The sequence below is a fragment of the Pundamilia nyererei genome, unplaced genomic scaffold, assembly GCF_000239375.1.
Source record: "Pundamilia nyererei isolate P.nyererei 1_Seehausen unplaced genomic scaffold, PunNye1.0 scaffold00008, whole genome shotgun sequence".
Classification (NCBI taxonomy): Eukaryota; Metazoa; Chordata; class Actinopteri; order Cichliformes; family Cichlidae; genus Pundamilia; species Pundamilia nyererei.
In genome coordinates this window covers 6,238,155-6,251,364 of record NW_005187409.1, presented here as the reverse complement: position 1 = coordinate 6,251,364, position 13,210 = coordinate 6,238,155, and the positions used below count along the sequence as shown (strand labels likewise).

General features: G+C 40.0%; 2 protein-coding genes across 3 annotated transcripts in view; one reads left to right on the top strand and one right to left on the bottom strand.

Annotated features, from left to right (window-relative positions):
• Positions 1–593: 593 nt before the first annotated feature.
• LOC102215305 (paired box protein Pax-5-like) lies at positions 594–6,591 on the bottom strand. Its single transcript, XM_013916172.1, has 6 exons — positions 6,585–6,591; positions 6,249–6,414; positions 4,880–5,077; positions 4,753–4,793; positions 4,575–4,682; positions 594–601 (listed from the first exon to the last, which is right to left on the bottom strand). The coding sequence occupies exons 1-6, from the start codon at positions 6,589–6,591 to the stop codon at positions 594–596; spliced, it is 528 nt and encodes a 175-aa protein (XP_013771626.1).
• Positions 6,592–8,762: 2,171 nt separating this feature from the next.
• The window catches only part of LOC102192452 (zinc finger CCHC domain-containing protein 7-like), a 9,604-nt gene continuing 5,156 nt past the window's right edge, over positions 8,763–13,210 (top strand). Inside the window, exons 1-5 of one of the 2 annotated variants that reach the window (XM_005723136.2) lie at positions 8,763–9,615; positions 11,500–11,561; positions 12,323–12,433; positions 12,543–12,713; positions 12,942–12,977. In XM_005723136.2, coding sequence (XP_005723193.1) covers positions 9,240–9,615; positions 11,500–11,561; positions 12,323–12,433; positions 12,543–12,713; positions 12,942–12,977 — 756 coding nt within the window. In that variant the 5' untranslated portion in view covers positions 8,763–9,239. Of the gene's footprint in view, positions 9,616–11,499; positions 11,574–12,322; positions 12,434–12,542; positions 12,714–12,941; positions 12,978–13,210 lie in introns of both variants that reach the window. The other variant, XM_013907963.1, reaches the window with a different exon arrangement.

Below are 13,210 nucleotides of genomic sequence, written 5' to 3'. Positions count from 1 at the left end.
GTACAGACGGTAAAACCTCTTGAGACACATCTGGAATTAGTGACACTGGATTACAGTCACTATAGTAACCGGCTTGATTAAGACACTGGCTGCTATTGTATCATAACAAAGTGATCAGAACCCTAAAATAAGAGCCTTCTTTGAGTTGTCTGCCTTTGCATTTGTTCCACTGTCTCATAATCCCATCAAGTGTTAATGCTCTTCTGAGTGATTTGCCTTAATGAGTTTTAGCTTGAAGTGTTTCCGGAGCTGTGCTGTTATGATAAGAAGTGGGTGTGGATGCATTACTAGCTCTGTTAATGCATCCTTGGTACAGAGTCACTTTACAAGACAAACTACTCACAGAAGTGCTGCCCTCTACTGATGCAAGCTCATTTTCAGTCCTTCCATTTTGAGAGGAATTTTCAATCATTCAAGTATAAAAAAAGACACCAAACTCAAGGGATGAAAAAGTCTTGTGTCTACACAAGGACTTAGAAAAGAACCAATTTTACCTATTTTTATTAGCAGTTTGTCACAAAAAATACACGATTTGTTCTCTCTCGCTGTTCATTGAAACCTCATCAGAAAGGGTCTCAGTGGAAGAGCGGCAGTCAAGAAGCTAGAAGGGAAACAGGGAAAAAAGGTTGAGCTATGCCAAATATGGGATTTTATCACAACTGATGGAATTATGAATGCAGAAAAGTGCCACCAAATTTAAATCCACCATACAATACCATCTCAAAAGCAGCTGATTGATAGCTGCTTCTTTTTTCCGTATTGCAATGATCCCAAACATACTGTCAGTGCAGTAGAATTATACTTGGATACAAACACACACATGCACACTAGAACATGATCAGTCATGGATTGGCCTCCCCAGAGCCCAGACTTTAACATTAGTGAAGCAGAATGAGATTATCTCAACAGAGAACTGAACAAAGACACCCATTTTCCATTTTCCTAGCAAAATATGAATAAACGAATGGTGACTGAAGACTTTTGAACAGTATTGTATTTAACCCTTTCTCACTTCAAATGGAACATGGTGTCCCTCATCCACCTGGCAAGGGGTGGTGGAGGTAATCTTTCCCGTTTTAAAGAACAAGATGATGGGCTAACAGGCAATCAAAAGAAAGAGTATTATGGATGTTTTTAGACCAGGTTTCACACTAAATATGGCAATCATAGGACTGGGCTCAGTTGGTGTGTTTAAAGCCTCCCTGAGTGATTTAAATATGGAACACCAGAATGCACTGAGGTCAGGGTCTGACTAAAATATCTGGATTAAAGTACCGGGAGGTGATTTACATGCGCTACATATCGGGTCCAAATGAGGGTATATTTTTGCTAATTCAGCTTAACGCATTGACACTGGTGGACAACTAGCCTGTGACTAGTACAGGGAGAAGAAGAGCTGCGTTCCAAGATACATCTGAAAATCTGGTATCCAATTGAGTTTTAAGCATGTGTAATGATTGAGGGCATATTTCACCTATCCAATAAATCTGGGAATTTATTCCATGTTCCTGTCATTTTTTACTTTGTACTGTATTTCTGTCTAACCTGTATCTATAGCACTTATTATATGCCCGTCCAGGGCATATAAAATCTGAGGAAGAGGGCCACTTTTTTGCTTATTGACCTTCATTTAGGATTATTTGGGGGTTTTTTTTGCCTTTATTTGATATTTGACATACAGCAAAGAACACAAATCGGGCAGCTGCTCCACCAGTAAGCTAAACCAGGCCTTGTTTATTGACCATTCAGTTTTTCTGTCATGAACATTTATTTTACGCCCAGCTGATAGCTGCCCGTCCCATCGCTTGTTCTGCCAGAGGTTTCCTCCTGGTAAAAGGGAGTTTTTCCTTCCCACTGTCACCAAGTACTTGATTGTTGGGGTTTTTCTGTATTATTGTGGGGTCTTTATCTTACAGTATAAAGCACCTTGAGGTGATTGTTGTTGCTTTATAAACAGAATTGTGGTTTCTAAGTTTAAAGGTGAAGCTGATTTGATAGCTTTGGTTTATTGTGGTCACATGCTGAATTATTTGCACACAGATGTTGCCATGGTGCTTCATAAATTTTTTGTGGTGCATGAGGGATTTGTGCACGTGTCTAGATATACTTAGTAAAACCAAAACAAAAACACATTCGTCATCCTGTTAATATTCTCTACATGCTTCATGCAGATTGATGTCTACTGCTGAGCAGATTTCTTTCTCAGCGGTGTTTCTTTTTTTTTGACCCCACTGCTCCTTCTAGCAGCTCCCATCTTCTACTTTAATCCCTCATCCTGGAGGGGAGGCCAGGGAGATGCACACAAAGGAGAGAAAGCAGTCTCTGCTCTCCATCATGAGGCCCCTAATGATGCTAACCCTATACCACTGACAGAGGAGAAAGTGGCCACAGGGGCGACAGGGATGGGGGATAATATGTTGGACTGATGAAGCTCTATTAGGCTGTTCTTTGCTTCAAATAATGTGAATAAAACATGAAAGGTGAGGCTTGTTATCTTAGTTTTATTTCCACATGTTTTCGATTATGATCCAGATTTCTATCTCGGTGATAGTAATAAATAGAATTACAGTTAAACGAGTTCTGCAGTCATCCTGTTTGTGGCACTAAAGCGGTGATATTTTTTCTTCTCAGGGCTCCTTATTCAGCTGCACTGACACGAAGGTCCTAAACAAGAGGATGTATGAGACAGAGAAAGACACATCAAAGCTGACCTCATATGAGAGATAAGTGATCATAATTCAGTAAATACTGACCCATCACGTCTGGATTACGATTAGCTGGCAGGCTTGTATAAGAGGTCAAGCTGGACAGAGAGATCATGCAGGGGTCCGGCTGTCCCCAGGTGTCATAACATGAACACGGCTGGTCTTGGTACACGCTGCAAGAGATGTCCCCTGCTGGAAAACAAAACAGTTCCAGCTCAGGTTCTCTTTTATTTCCCTTCCTGTCTCCATTTCTATCTTCACTTGTGCTAATTAGACGAATGATGAAACACATGCATGCCTGCGTTTCCAGGGGTAACTATGCATATTTTTCCATGCAATCTCCTCTTCTAATGCTCGCAGTGATGGAGATGTGAGGGTGTATGGGCCTGTAATGAGAGGCCAAGGTGAGAAGGAGGCAGCGAGGAGCAGAGAACCTGCTGGCTTTGAGGACAGAAGCCTGGGGAGCTGAGGTGGACCTCCTGCCGCGGAGGTTGTTTTAGTCAGACTAATATTAACATAAGACCGCTGGCTTTTCACATCAGTCTGCCATGTGGTCACAAGCTGCGGAGAAGAATAGGCTCTAAACCCTGAACCTCCTCTGTAAATACATCCATGTGTGTGAGCTCTTACAGTAGAAAAAGAAATGGCCAGTGAAGTTTGTCTATCTTAAGGATGCAATTTCAAACAATGTGTTTGACTTTTCTTGCAGAAATTATGTTTTCTTGGTATGACTTTAAAATATATATGTATTTTTAAAAAGGTGCATCAAGAAAAAAACTTGTTGGAAAGGTATTAAAAATAGGACTATCAAAGACATCTGAACAATGTGCAGATTTGCTTAAAAAGAGAAACTTTACATTCTTCACCAGTTATCCAGCTAGTGTCTGCAAGCTCCAGAGGCACCAGCTCATGAGCAGATATGAACGTTTCTAGATTTGTGACACCAACATGACTACAATCAGATGAGAAGATTGTATGACTCAATATGAAACACGATAATAACAGTTTAAGAGTTTCTCCTCTCTTCTAATCTCTGTCACCAAATGTGTTTCCCAGGGCTCAATAGCACTTAGAAAAAATATATGCAAGCATAGCCTAAACTTTCTCTCAGCTCCACATCACCACAAACTGTCTGCCAGACATCACTAACTGCTTCTGTGACCTCAGGATCTGATTATCTTCCAGTTTTCTCAAAATTAACAAAAACAAAACTCATGTTTTTTTGTTTTTTATTAAAATGCACTTGTATGAAGAGTTGGAGCTCAATCTCTTGCAGTTCATGGTTGTTTACTACCTGCCCATCCATGATGGCTAACAAACTACGGTGTATCCTGGACTTGACCTTATATTCTATTATCTTCTATTTAAACTAAAGCTTCCTGGGTCCAGATATTCACCTACAACCTTTTTCAGTGTTGGGGTTTATTTCAACCTCTTGCAGCATCTCTCATTTCTGTCATTAATTCTCCTTTCTTTCTGTTGCTTTTTTCACCTTTTGTTTGAACGATTATAACAGAATCTTTTCTGTAGCATTAAGATTCATATCCCTGGAGCATCCCCTGCTCAAGTTCCTTTGAGATTTTGTGTCTCACAACCTCTATGAGCAACTGAATCGCTACACCATCTCCCAAAATCTTTGCTCCATTGACACTGAGCAGCCACCCATTTCCCTTTCTCTGGACTTACATGTGATGCTGCAGGAGTTGCTCCTTAATAATGTCTGACAAAAATGGAGAGCTGCTAACAGCAGATAAAGCAATCGAGTGTAGAAATTGGTAGTAGAAGTGAAAATATAGAAATTAATAGAATACTTGTGAGCCTGAACTTTCAACATGAACAATTGCAGATCATGCTCACAGATTACATTACCTTCTGGTATCTTGCAGCTATATTTTGAGATTCCCAGAATCCCACTGATGGAAAAGCTGGTTGGGGAGGAACAGGCTGTTCCCATGGCAACTGATGATGCTGAGGACACTGCAGAGGCAGAGGTTTAGTGTCATTAAACATTTGTGAGAGCACTAGAGGGTAAAAGAAACAGTCTTACCAGCTTCACAAGATTCGGACTGAACTTTCTTCCTGATGATTCTGTGAGGACAGAAATAACTCACTCAACGTTTTTCTTCACTTTTAAAATCTGTGTAGTCAGACACACGTGAGTTCACACACTGTACCTGTTGATGGAGCTGATGCTGGGCACACTGTTCTGGTCACACACTTGCTCCAGCAGCAGCCTGTCTCGAATCTCCCAGGCGAACATGGTGGGGTTGTGGTGTTTCAGTTGGAGGATCTTTTGCACAACTTGGGGAGTGGCCACTTTGGGCTTAGAGCCCCCGATCAGTCCGGGTCTGATGCTTCCTGTCTCATTGTACCTGAACAAACAATGTCAATATCTATCAGTTGGGCTAACATTTTACCTGAAAGCAATGCTGTATAACAACCACATAAAAAAGTCACCTTTCAAGGATTTTCACCTTTAATCAGCTATTGTAATATTTTTTTTTTTACATTTTCCATAAAAACCTCAAGCTGTAATGAAGTGAGAAAAACCAAGAAGTTTAACAGTCCAGCTTAAAGCTTAAAAAAGCAACAACAAAATATCACAGCATCACAAAGAAATTACACTCACTAGCGTGCTCACACAAAATATTTGCATTAATATAAGTAGGGCATGCAATAGATTAAAAAGATAATGACAAGTTTTACAAATAAGCTAAAAAAATTGTTTAAAATATGTGGTTTTCATATTCAATTGATACACTTTGCTTTTGGAAAAGTGGTAAAACAGCCAAGCAGACATCACTACTAACACTACTAAATAAAACAAATAGTTGTTTCAAGTCAAATAACAGTTGTTTCAAGTCAAACGGGCGACCGTGGCTCAGGGGGTTGGGAAGTGTATCTGTAACCGGAAGGTCGCCGGTTCGATCACCGGGCTCTCTGTCCTGGTCGTTGTGTCCTTGGGCAAGACTACCGCCTACTGGTGTTGGCCAGAGGGGCCGATGGCGCGATATGGCAGCCTTGCCTCTGTCAGTCTACCCCAGGGCAGCTGTGGCTACGACCGTAGCTTTCCTCCACCAGTGACTGAATGAATATTGGCATTGTAAAGCGCTTTGGGCTATATAAATCCAATCCAGCTCCTAGGCTGTGTAGATGAGTTAGTGAAACAACTTGATCAGCTGTCTTCTTGCGTCTTGTGATACAACATATGCCCTCTAACCATCGGTATCCGTACACCTTTCCATTACCAGCTGTTTTTATTTTACTCTTCCAAGCTCGTGTTTTTTCTTTTTGACCAAATGCAGCTTTCAGCTCTTCAGCGCCCTCATCACATATCAGCAAACTGCGTTCATGAGCTAAAAAAAAGACACAATCGTACTTCATAATTAGTTTTATTAACAAGGGTTAATAAAACTAATTATGAAGTACGATTTCACTATATAAAGCATTATATAAAAGGCGTCAATCTTTATATTTCAATCTGACATTGATTAACAATCACGTGGCCCTGATGCTCCTTCGTACATTACAGACTCCGTTTACCTGGCCAGTATTTTGCTGACGCAGCCGTGACTGACGCGCAGGCGGCGGGAGATCTCACAGGGACGCACGCCCTGTTGCGCGAGCTCCACGATGTGCTGTCTCACCACGTGAGGTAACGGGCGGCCGTTAATGAAGACACCGCCAAGCTGATTGACTCCACCGTGCCCTGAGCACCGGAGCGGATGAAGAAACATCAGTTAAATTGTGCTATACTTTGGACCACCCATTTATGCGACTGCCGCGTACTACTTAAAGTTAAAGAGGTAACACTATAACTTAGTCTGGGCTACGGTGCTGGTAAAGTCCCTCACTAGGAAACATCATTAGGCTACTTACTGTGCATAACGGTGAGCGGAGCCTGTCCAAAATGCACTTCCATCACAGACTTTTGTCTAAGTGTGGAAAATGCTTGGAGATCTGTTGGACTTCTGCTTCTGGGTGCGGTTATTGTGGAGGTTGCAACATTTTAAACCAACCTGGAAACTGAAAAACTAAAGTTGTGCGCGGTGGCAGGTCAGAGGCTCCTCTCTGATACTTTCAGCACCTGCGCGCTGGAAAGCTGCTGGAGCGCTTTGAACGCACACGCACGTGCAGCAGCTCGTGTGAGCAGGGCTGTACCAGGACTTTAGGAATACAGAAGTGGTGAATCAGAGTCCCCAAGGCGGAGCCCCTTAAGTCCCCACAGTCCATGTGCTTTTAAAGTTATTTGTCATAGAAATATCGTGAGATATTTAATATTTACAAACACTACACCTGGCTTCTTTCACGTACAGACACCATTTGCTGCATATGAAAGATGTGCTAATCCACACAATGCACAGCCTGAGCAGCAGATGATTTGTGCTTATGATAAATCAGTTTTAACGTTTAAAGCAAGAGCAATAAGCAAGCTGTGTAGCTGACATCTGTCTATTACAAAAATATTATAGTAAATCATCAGGTGCATACAACTTATTTTCGGTGTGCACATCAAATCATTTTTATGTTTAAGAACATCACAAATTTAGTATTTTTATAATAGATTATCGTGTGCACTCCAACTACTTACATCAGAATTAAGATGGTAAGAAGCAGCCAGATGCAAACTGATAATCAGCAAGTGAGAAACCTCTATAAAAGCAGAAGTTCTGGTTTGCTGGTTTAATGTCCTTTGGACAGATAAAAACCACAGTGGAGATGTTTGGCACTTTCTGAAGAAAAGCATCAAGGCAAGGCTGTGGGAAGCAGGGGAGCTGCAGCTGGTATACTTTTTCAGCGCAACATTTAGGTTAAATTTTGATTGTTTATTGTTCTCTGCTATGTGCAGTGATGTAAGATAATTGCAAGACTAACAAAATTTGTAGAGCATGACAGGATGACTGAGACCCCCTCCTCTGAATTAAGGCGTTGCAATGGCACAGCTAAAGTCCAGACATAAACCTGATTGAAATCCTCTGGTGGGACCTTAAGAGCTGTGCACAGCTGAAAATGTGCAACCCTCAAATGAACTGAAGGAATATTGTAAATACTGCAAATGGTGAGTCAAAATTCCTCCACAATCATGTGAGAGACTTCTGAATCATGTGGCGTTATTAGTTTTTCCACAAAATTCTTGGTTTAGTTTTTTTTTTTTAAATAAAAAATAAATAATGACAGTGTAATAAGTCACGTGTTACTCATCTCATTGTATTTATATTTTATCTTAAGACCTGATAAGCTTTCTGATAAATGGACTGTGCCCCCTCCCCACCCACACAGCCATTCACACAGCTACACTGTAAGATCCACAAGCGGTGTTGTCCCTGTCTACACACGCACGCACACAAACACACCCGTACACACATACAATACACTCCTCAGATACTCACACTACCTAATTTAACCATCCCCTTCAGTGAATGGACTGCTGCTATCCATCCGAACGAATGTCACTTGAGTTTGTTTTAGAACTTTGATTTTATGCTATTATTATCCATAACTATTGTTGCAATTCATTACTGCCTTTTATCTGCTCTTTTTAAACTTATTATTTTTAATCTGTTTATTCTGTTTAAACTGTATTGCTTATTGCACTGTGGAGGCTGGTGAGAAACCGTATTTCGTTTCAGGCTGGGTAACATCATACAAAATGACAATAAACTTCTTGAGTCTTTTATTATGTCTTGATATGTAAAGCCTTATAATTGACAAAGGGTGCACTTCTTTTTTTTAGTTATTTATTTATTACATTGATTGTAATATAACACTAGACCTTTATAGTTAACCTCTAATTAGGATTACGCTTGACTGAATGTAGGCTGATAGTCCTATTTCAGTTCAAAATGTATTAATGTGATTACATTTCTTAGTTAAATAATCTATTTTTAGTTCACAAAATTAATCCTACAGCTGTAGCTACGCTGCAGAGTGAAGTCCATATTATAAAATGGTCTAACTTCAATCGCTAACAATTAAACCCAACAACGGTTATCAGAAAGTAGTTTTTCATACAAACGTGGACCTCTTCCTCTTTTATCACTGACTATACCTGGAAACTCCTAGACAGACTTTGGACGCTGGGTTCTGTTTTGGTTGTCCAACATTTTCCGGAAACGCCGGGTAAACCGCTCCACACAAGTAAACAAGTATGGGAGAAAAACAAGCTTTTTCTGCGCTGTATTGAAGGAACAATAATTTTACGCCATGAACCTGAAAGCGAAGTATTGGGAGTTAAAGGTGTAGGTAGCCGGATATAATGTTTACTGAAGTTATTTGACTTGGTAATGTTTAGCTGCTACTTTAGCTAACCGCCTCGTGCACTGCGGTGCTACTTAGCTCGCGACAAAATACGTTTTTTTAATGTTTGCACACCCGCGCGGTAATTATCCCGGTTTAAACCAAAACGGTTTTAGTTCGGTCGGATAAAAGACGTTAATAAAAACGTGTAAAACACCCATCAGTTATCGCTGATGGCAGTGAAGACAGTCGCCTGTGAGTGGCGCTGTTCAGCTACAGGTTGTGTCAGGTCTGATTATGGCGCACGCTGAGGAAAATGAAGCTGATGATATGCAGGAGAGCTCCGAAGAGTTCTTTATTCGGGGGTCCAGCAGTTCAGAAGACGAAGGAGGGTGTATGAGACGTTCGATGAGCTGCAAACAAGCTGCACGGCAGAGCAGAGAAAGCTCCCCTCCGCTCCTCCTGGTCTTTCCATTCTCCTCTGGAGGAAAAAGGGCTCTGCTGGACGCTGAGCTGGAAGTGTCTTCTAGTGATGACCTACGGGACGATAAAGATGAGGATCAGCCCATAGAGGACTGGATGATCCTGGAAGGGGAGGAACAGGTGGAGGACTCAAACATCCAGCTCAATCTGAGCTACAGGAACAGCTCCGGGGAGGAATTAGATGATGAAGGTGAAACTTGACTTGGTCAGCTTTTGGGTTAAGAATATAGTTTCCTGCCATTTTATTTCCGTAGTCCTAATGCAAGCGCGAGAGGAAGATTTTGCAGAGTTTAAATATGAAAGCAAAAAGTCAGAAGTAAGTGCAATACAGGAGTGATATCCAACCAAAATCTGCAATAACAAAACAAATAAAAGTAAATGCGATTATTCCACTACCTATTTGTAATGTGCGTTAAAGCTCAGCTAATCCAGATGGATGGATGTTATTCACAGTGACTATATGTAGATTACATATTACTGTATGGCTTCACCTTTGAAGTTTTGTCTGGTTAATGTATATTATTGATATATATATATGTGGAAAATGGAAAAATGTAATTCCAAAAGATTACTGAGGCCGTGCAGTATTAATTTGATTGATCAGTTTAATTTGATTCTAATACATACCACAGACCAAAACAATCCCACGATACTATGCGTGCAATAAGTAAATGAATAGAAGCATTAAAATTAATCATACTTATTCTCATAGTGGACCTTTTGGAAGTGTTACCTGACAGAAACGATGCTAGCACAAGCAAAAAAACAAACAAACAAAATAAAGCAAACTACAAGAAATATAAAAACATTATTGCATTAACTAAAAACATCCAGTAAAAATTATGTACTAACTTGTTGTTCTAAAATGCTCCTTGTTTAGTTTAACAAAGCAATTTTTCATTTTGAGATTTGCTTAGATTAATTTTTTTTTTATGTTGAAAGGTAATTTGTTTCAGAAATTTCTGGCAAAATATCTGAAGTTTTTTTGTGCCTGTGTTTTAACAATTGGAGAAATGTACACCAAATCACATCCAAGGGTACTGTAACTGGAAAACAACAAATTCTAGTGAATATAATACATGAGGGTCAAAGAAAAGTAATCCACCCCAGGGAAACATTTAGCCATTTTGATCTGCAAAAGTCATCAAACACCTAAATTTGGTGGCATGAATAGGTCTTTGAACCATGCACAATTAATTACATGCGTAATCAATACTTAAATTAAAATAAGGGGTGATAACAAAAATGGGAGCCCAAGAAATCACGAACTGTCATCACATGCTTGTGCTCACTGGTATGGGGATTGGTTCACAAAAAACTGGATGCGGGCGATCAAAAGAAAGACTTTAATACATGTACTTTAATAATTATTTAATTAGAGAGAAAACAGCTTTGAAATGCAGCTAGTGCAAACAACAAACAGATGCTGCTTACTTATTATGCTACTGTTGATGTTTCCATGAGCTGTACTGTTTTCTACAATGGGCTGTGGTGATACAGTTTAGTTATTTTTTTGTGGATGTACCAGCTTCCAGCATAGAGATAAAAATGAAGAAAAATAAAAATGACTAAAAACACATCTCTGTAAATGCATTTCAACCAAAAAGAGTAAATGGACCCAGTAAGTGCACAGTTATTTTTCTAAATGTGTGGGAGTGCAATTTATTTAAAAAGTGTATACAGAGACAGTTTGCTTAGCTTGGTGCTTTGGATGAAGATTATCATATTCACAGCAGGGAGCTGCACAGAACAACCACTTTGATTTGACTCACCAGCTCGGGGCTCCACTGGAGCAGTAAAGTTTTAGGTTTTCTTTACACATAAGTGATAGTTAGTTCAGAAAGGTCAGGTGCCCTTCATTATTTTTTTAGAGCTCCTGCTTTATCGTGACTGAATGCTTAGAAAAGATTACCAAGCTTTGAAAAATCCTATTTTTCTTTTTATTCCCTTTTTTTAGGTGCTTATGTTTCTGTTCAGTAACTATGCTGAGATCAGCTTAAATTTGGATATTTTATTGCACACAATATTTAGTTGTATTTATTAATGTTCCCCCTGGTCTTTCTCTCCAACACAGATTTGAAGGGCAACGTGCGAAAATCAGTAAAAGAAAGCTGGGCTGTATCTGTGAAAGACAAGGTAACTTTTGAGGTGACTTTTGATTTTTATCAGCTTTCATGAATACTATAGGACGACTCAATGCAGCTCATCTGCAGTGAGTGTAGCCTATCAGTCCACAGTTTACCTCAGCTGTCAATATGCCGGGTGTCCACTTTAATTTAATCTGGGGGAGTCTGTAAAACGTTGTGAAATGAGTCCAATATGAGTCAACGAGTCAGTGAAGCTCACGTCTACCCAATGACAGCAACACTGAGGTGAGCTTTTGAAGATGCTGAACTTTTTTCTAAGTAAGTGCTGCTGTTAGCTTCTATTAGCTGCTATTAGCCTTTGTTAACCTCTGTTAGCTGCAATTAGCCAGTGTTAGTGAATCATTCTTTGACATTGATCTAAAATTGTTGGACTGGAGCAATTGTGACAACATTGGGAATAAATAAGCATTTTATGCATGCTTTTGTGTGTTAGAGCTCTGATTTCAAGTCAGGAAAGTAGGTTTGAGGTGAGGAGGAAGAGGATCAGGTGGAACAGAGGGAGAGCAGTGATGGAGAAGAAAGACATAATGAAAAAGAGATTTAAGGGTTTTGGAAGGCATCGGTGTTTGAAGATGTAATTACACTCTAATCAATGTATATTCATGAGTACAGCATTCTTTTTTCTGTCAAATAACTTCAACAAATTGCTTCTGTACCTTTGATTTTGCAGTATGGAGACAAAATTATGGTTTAACCTAATTTTAAAAATCTCTGTGTTGTCTTGGATTATTCCTGGATCATCTTATCTAGAGTGGCGCGGATCAGTCTCTGACCAGCCGTTATTTCTCGCCTGGTTGTTCCCTGTTCTGTCGTGCATGCAACAGGACAGGACACCTTGCCAAAAGCTGCTCCTTCCGCAAGGTAAATGAACTCACTCATCAGTGCTGTTTCCATGGACACCTGCAGAGGTTCCTCAACAGGACCATTTTAAAAATCTTTTTTTGTTGTTTTTTTGTCTTTGTGTTGACAGAAATATCCTATATGTGTCCTTTGTGGGATCCAAGGTCACATCCAAAGGAAATGTCCAAGTCGCCCCTGTGGTAGATGTGGACTGCCTTCACACGGGCTCAAGCCATGTGATCTGCCTCCAGTATGGAACCAGCACTGCCTGCGCTGCGGGATGACAGGGCACCTTTCTGATGTGAGTTCGCAGGTCTGGCCCCTTTGAGTGTTGGTGTTGCAGAGTGTGTTATTGTGCTGAAGGAAGCGTTGAAAACATTGGACAGTTGTTTGTTGACAGATTCTGTAACCTCATGATTGTGTGGGCTCAATTTATGAAGTGTTGTTTTATTTCTTGCAAACAGTTCTTTGTCTTCCTCGTTGTTGCTTGAAGAAAACATTTCTTCTCTGTTTTCTGGATTTTCCTCAGGCTTGCCCCGATACATGGAGACAATACCACTTGACAGTGAGTTTTGACTAGAGATGGCACGATACCACTTTTTTATGTCCGATACCGATACCGATATCATAAATTTGGATATCTGCCGATACCGATATGAATCCGATATAGTGTTTTTTAATCAACAAAACTGTTTTTTTTAAAATATCTTGCTGCATTTTGTATAAGTTCATACTCAAATTTAAAACAACAACTACACTAAAGCTATTCTGTTATACCTGTATGCAAAAAAAAAAAAA

Coding starts and splice junctions, on each gene's coding strand:
- LOC102215305 (XM_013916172.1), bottom strand. Junction 4,794..4,879: donor AGCATCAGCTCCATCAACAG/GTACAGTGTGTG, acceptor CTGTCCTCACAG/AATCATCAGGAAGAAAGTTC. Junction 4,683..4,752: donor GTCCGAATCTTGTGAAGCTG/GTAAGACTGTTT, acceptor CTGCCTCTGCAG/TGTCCTCAGCATCATCAGTT.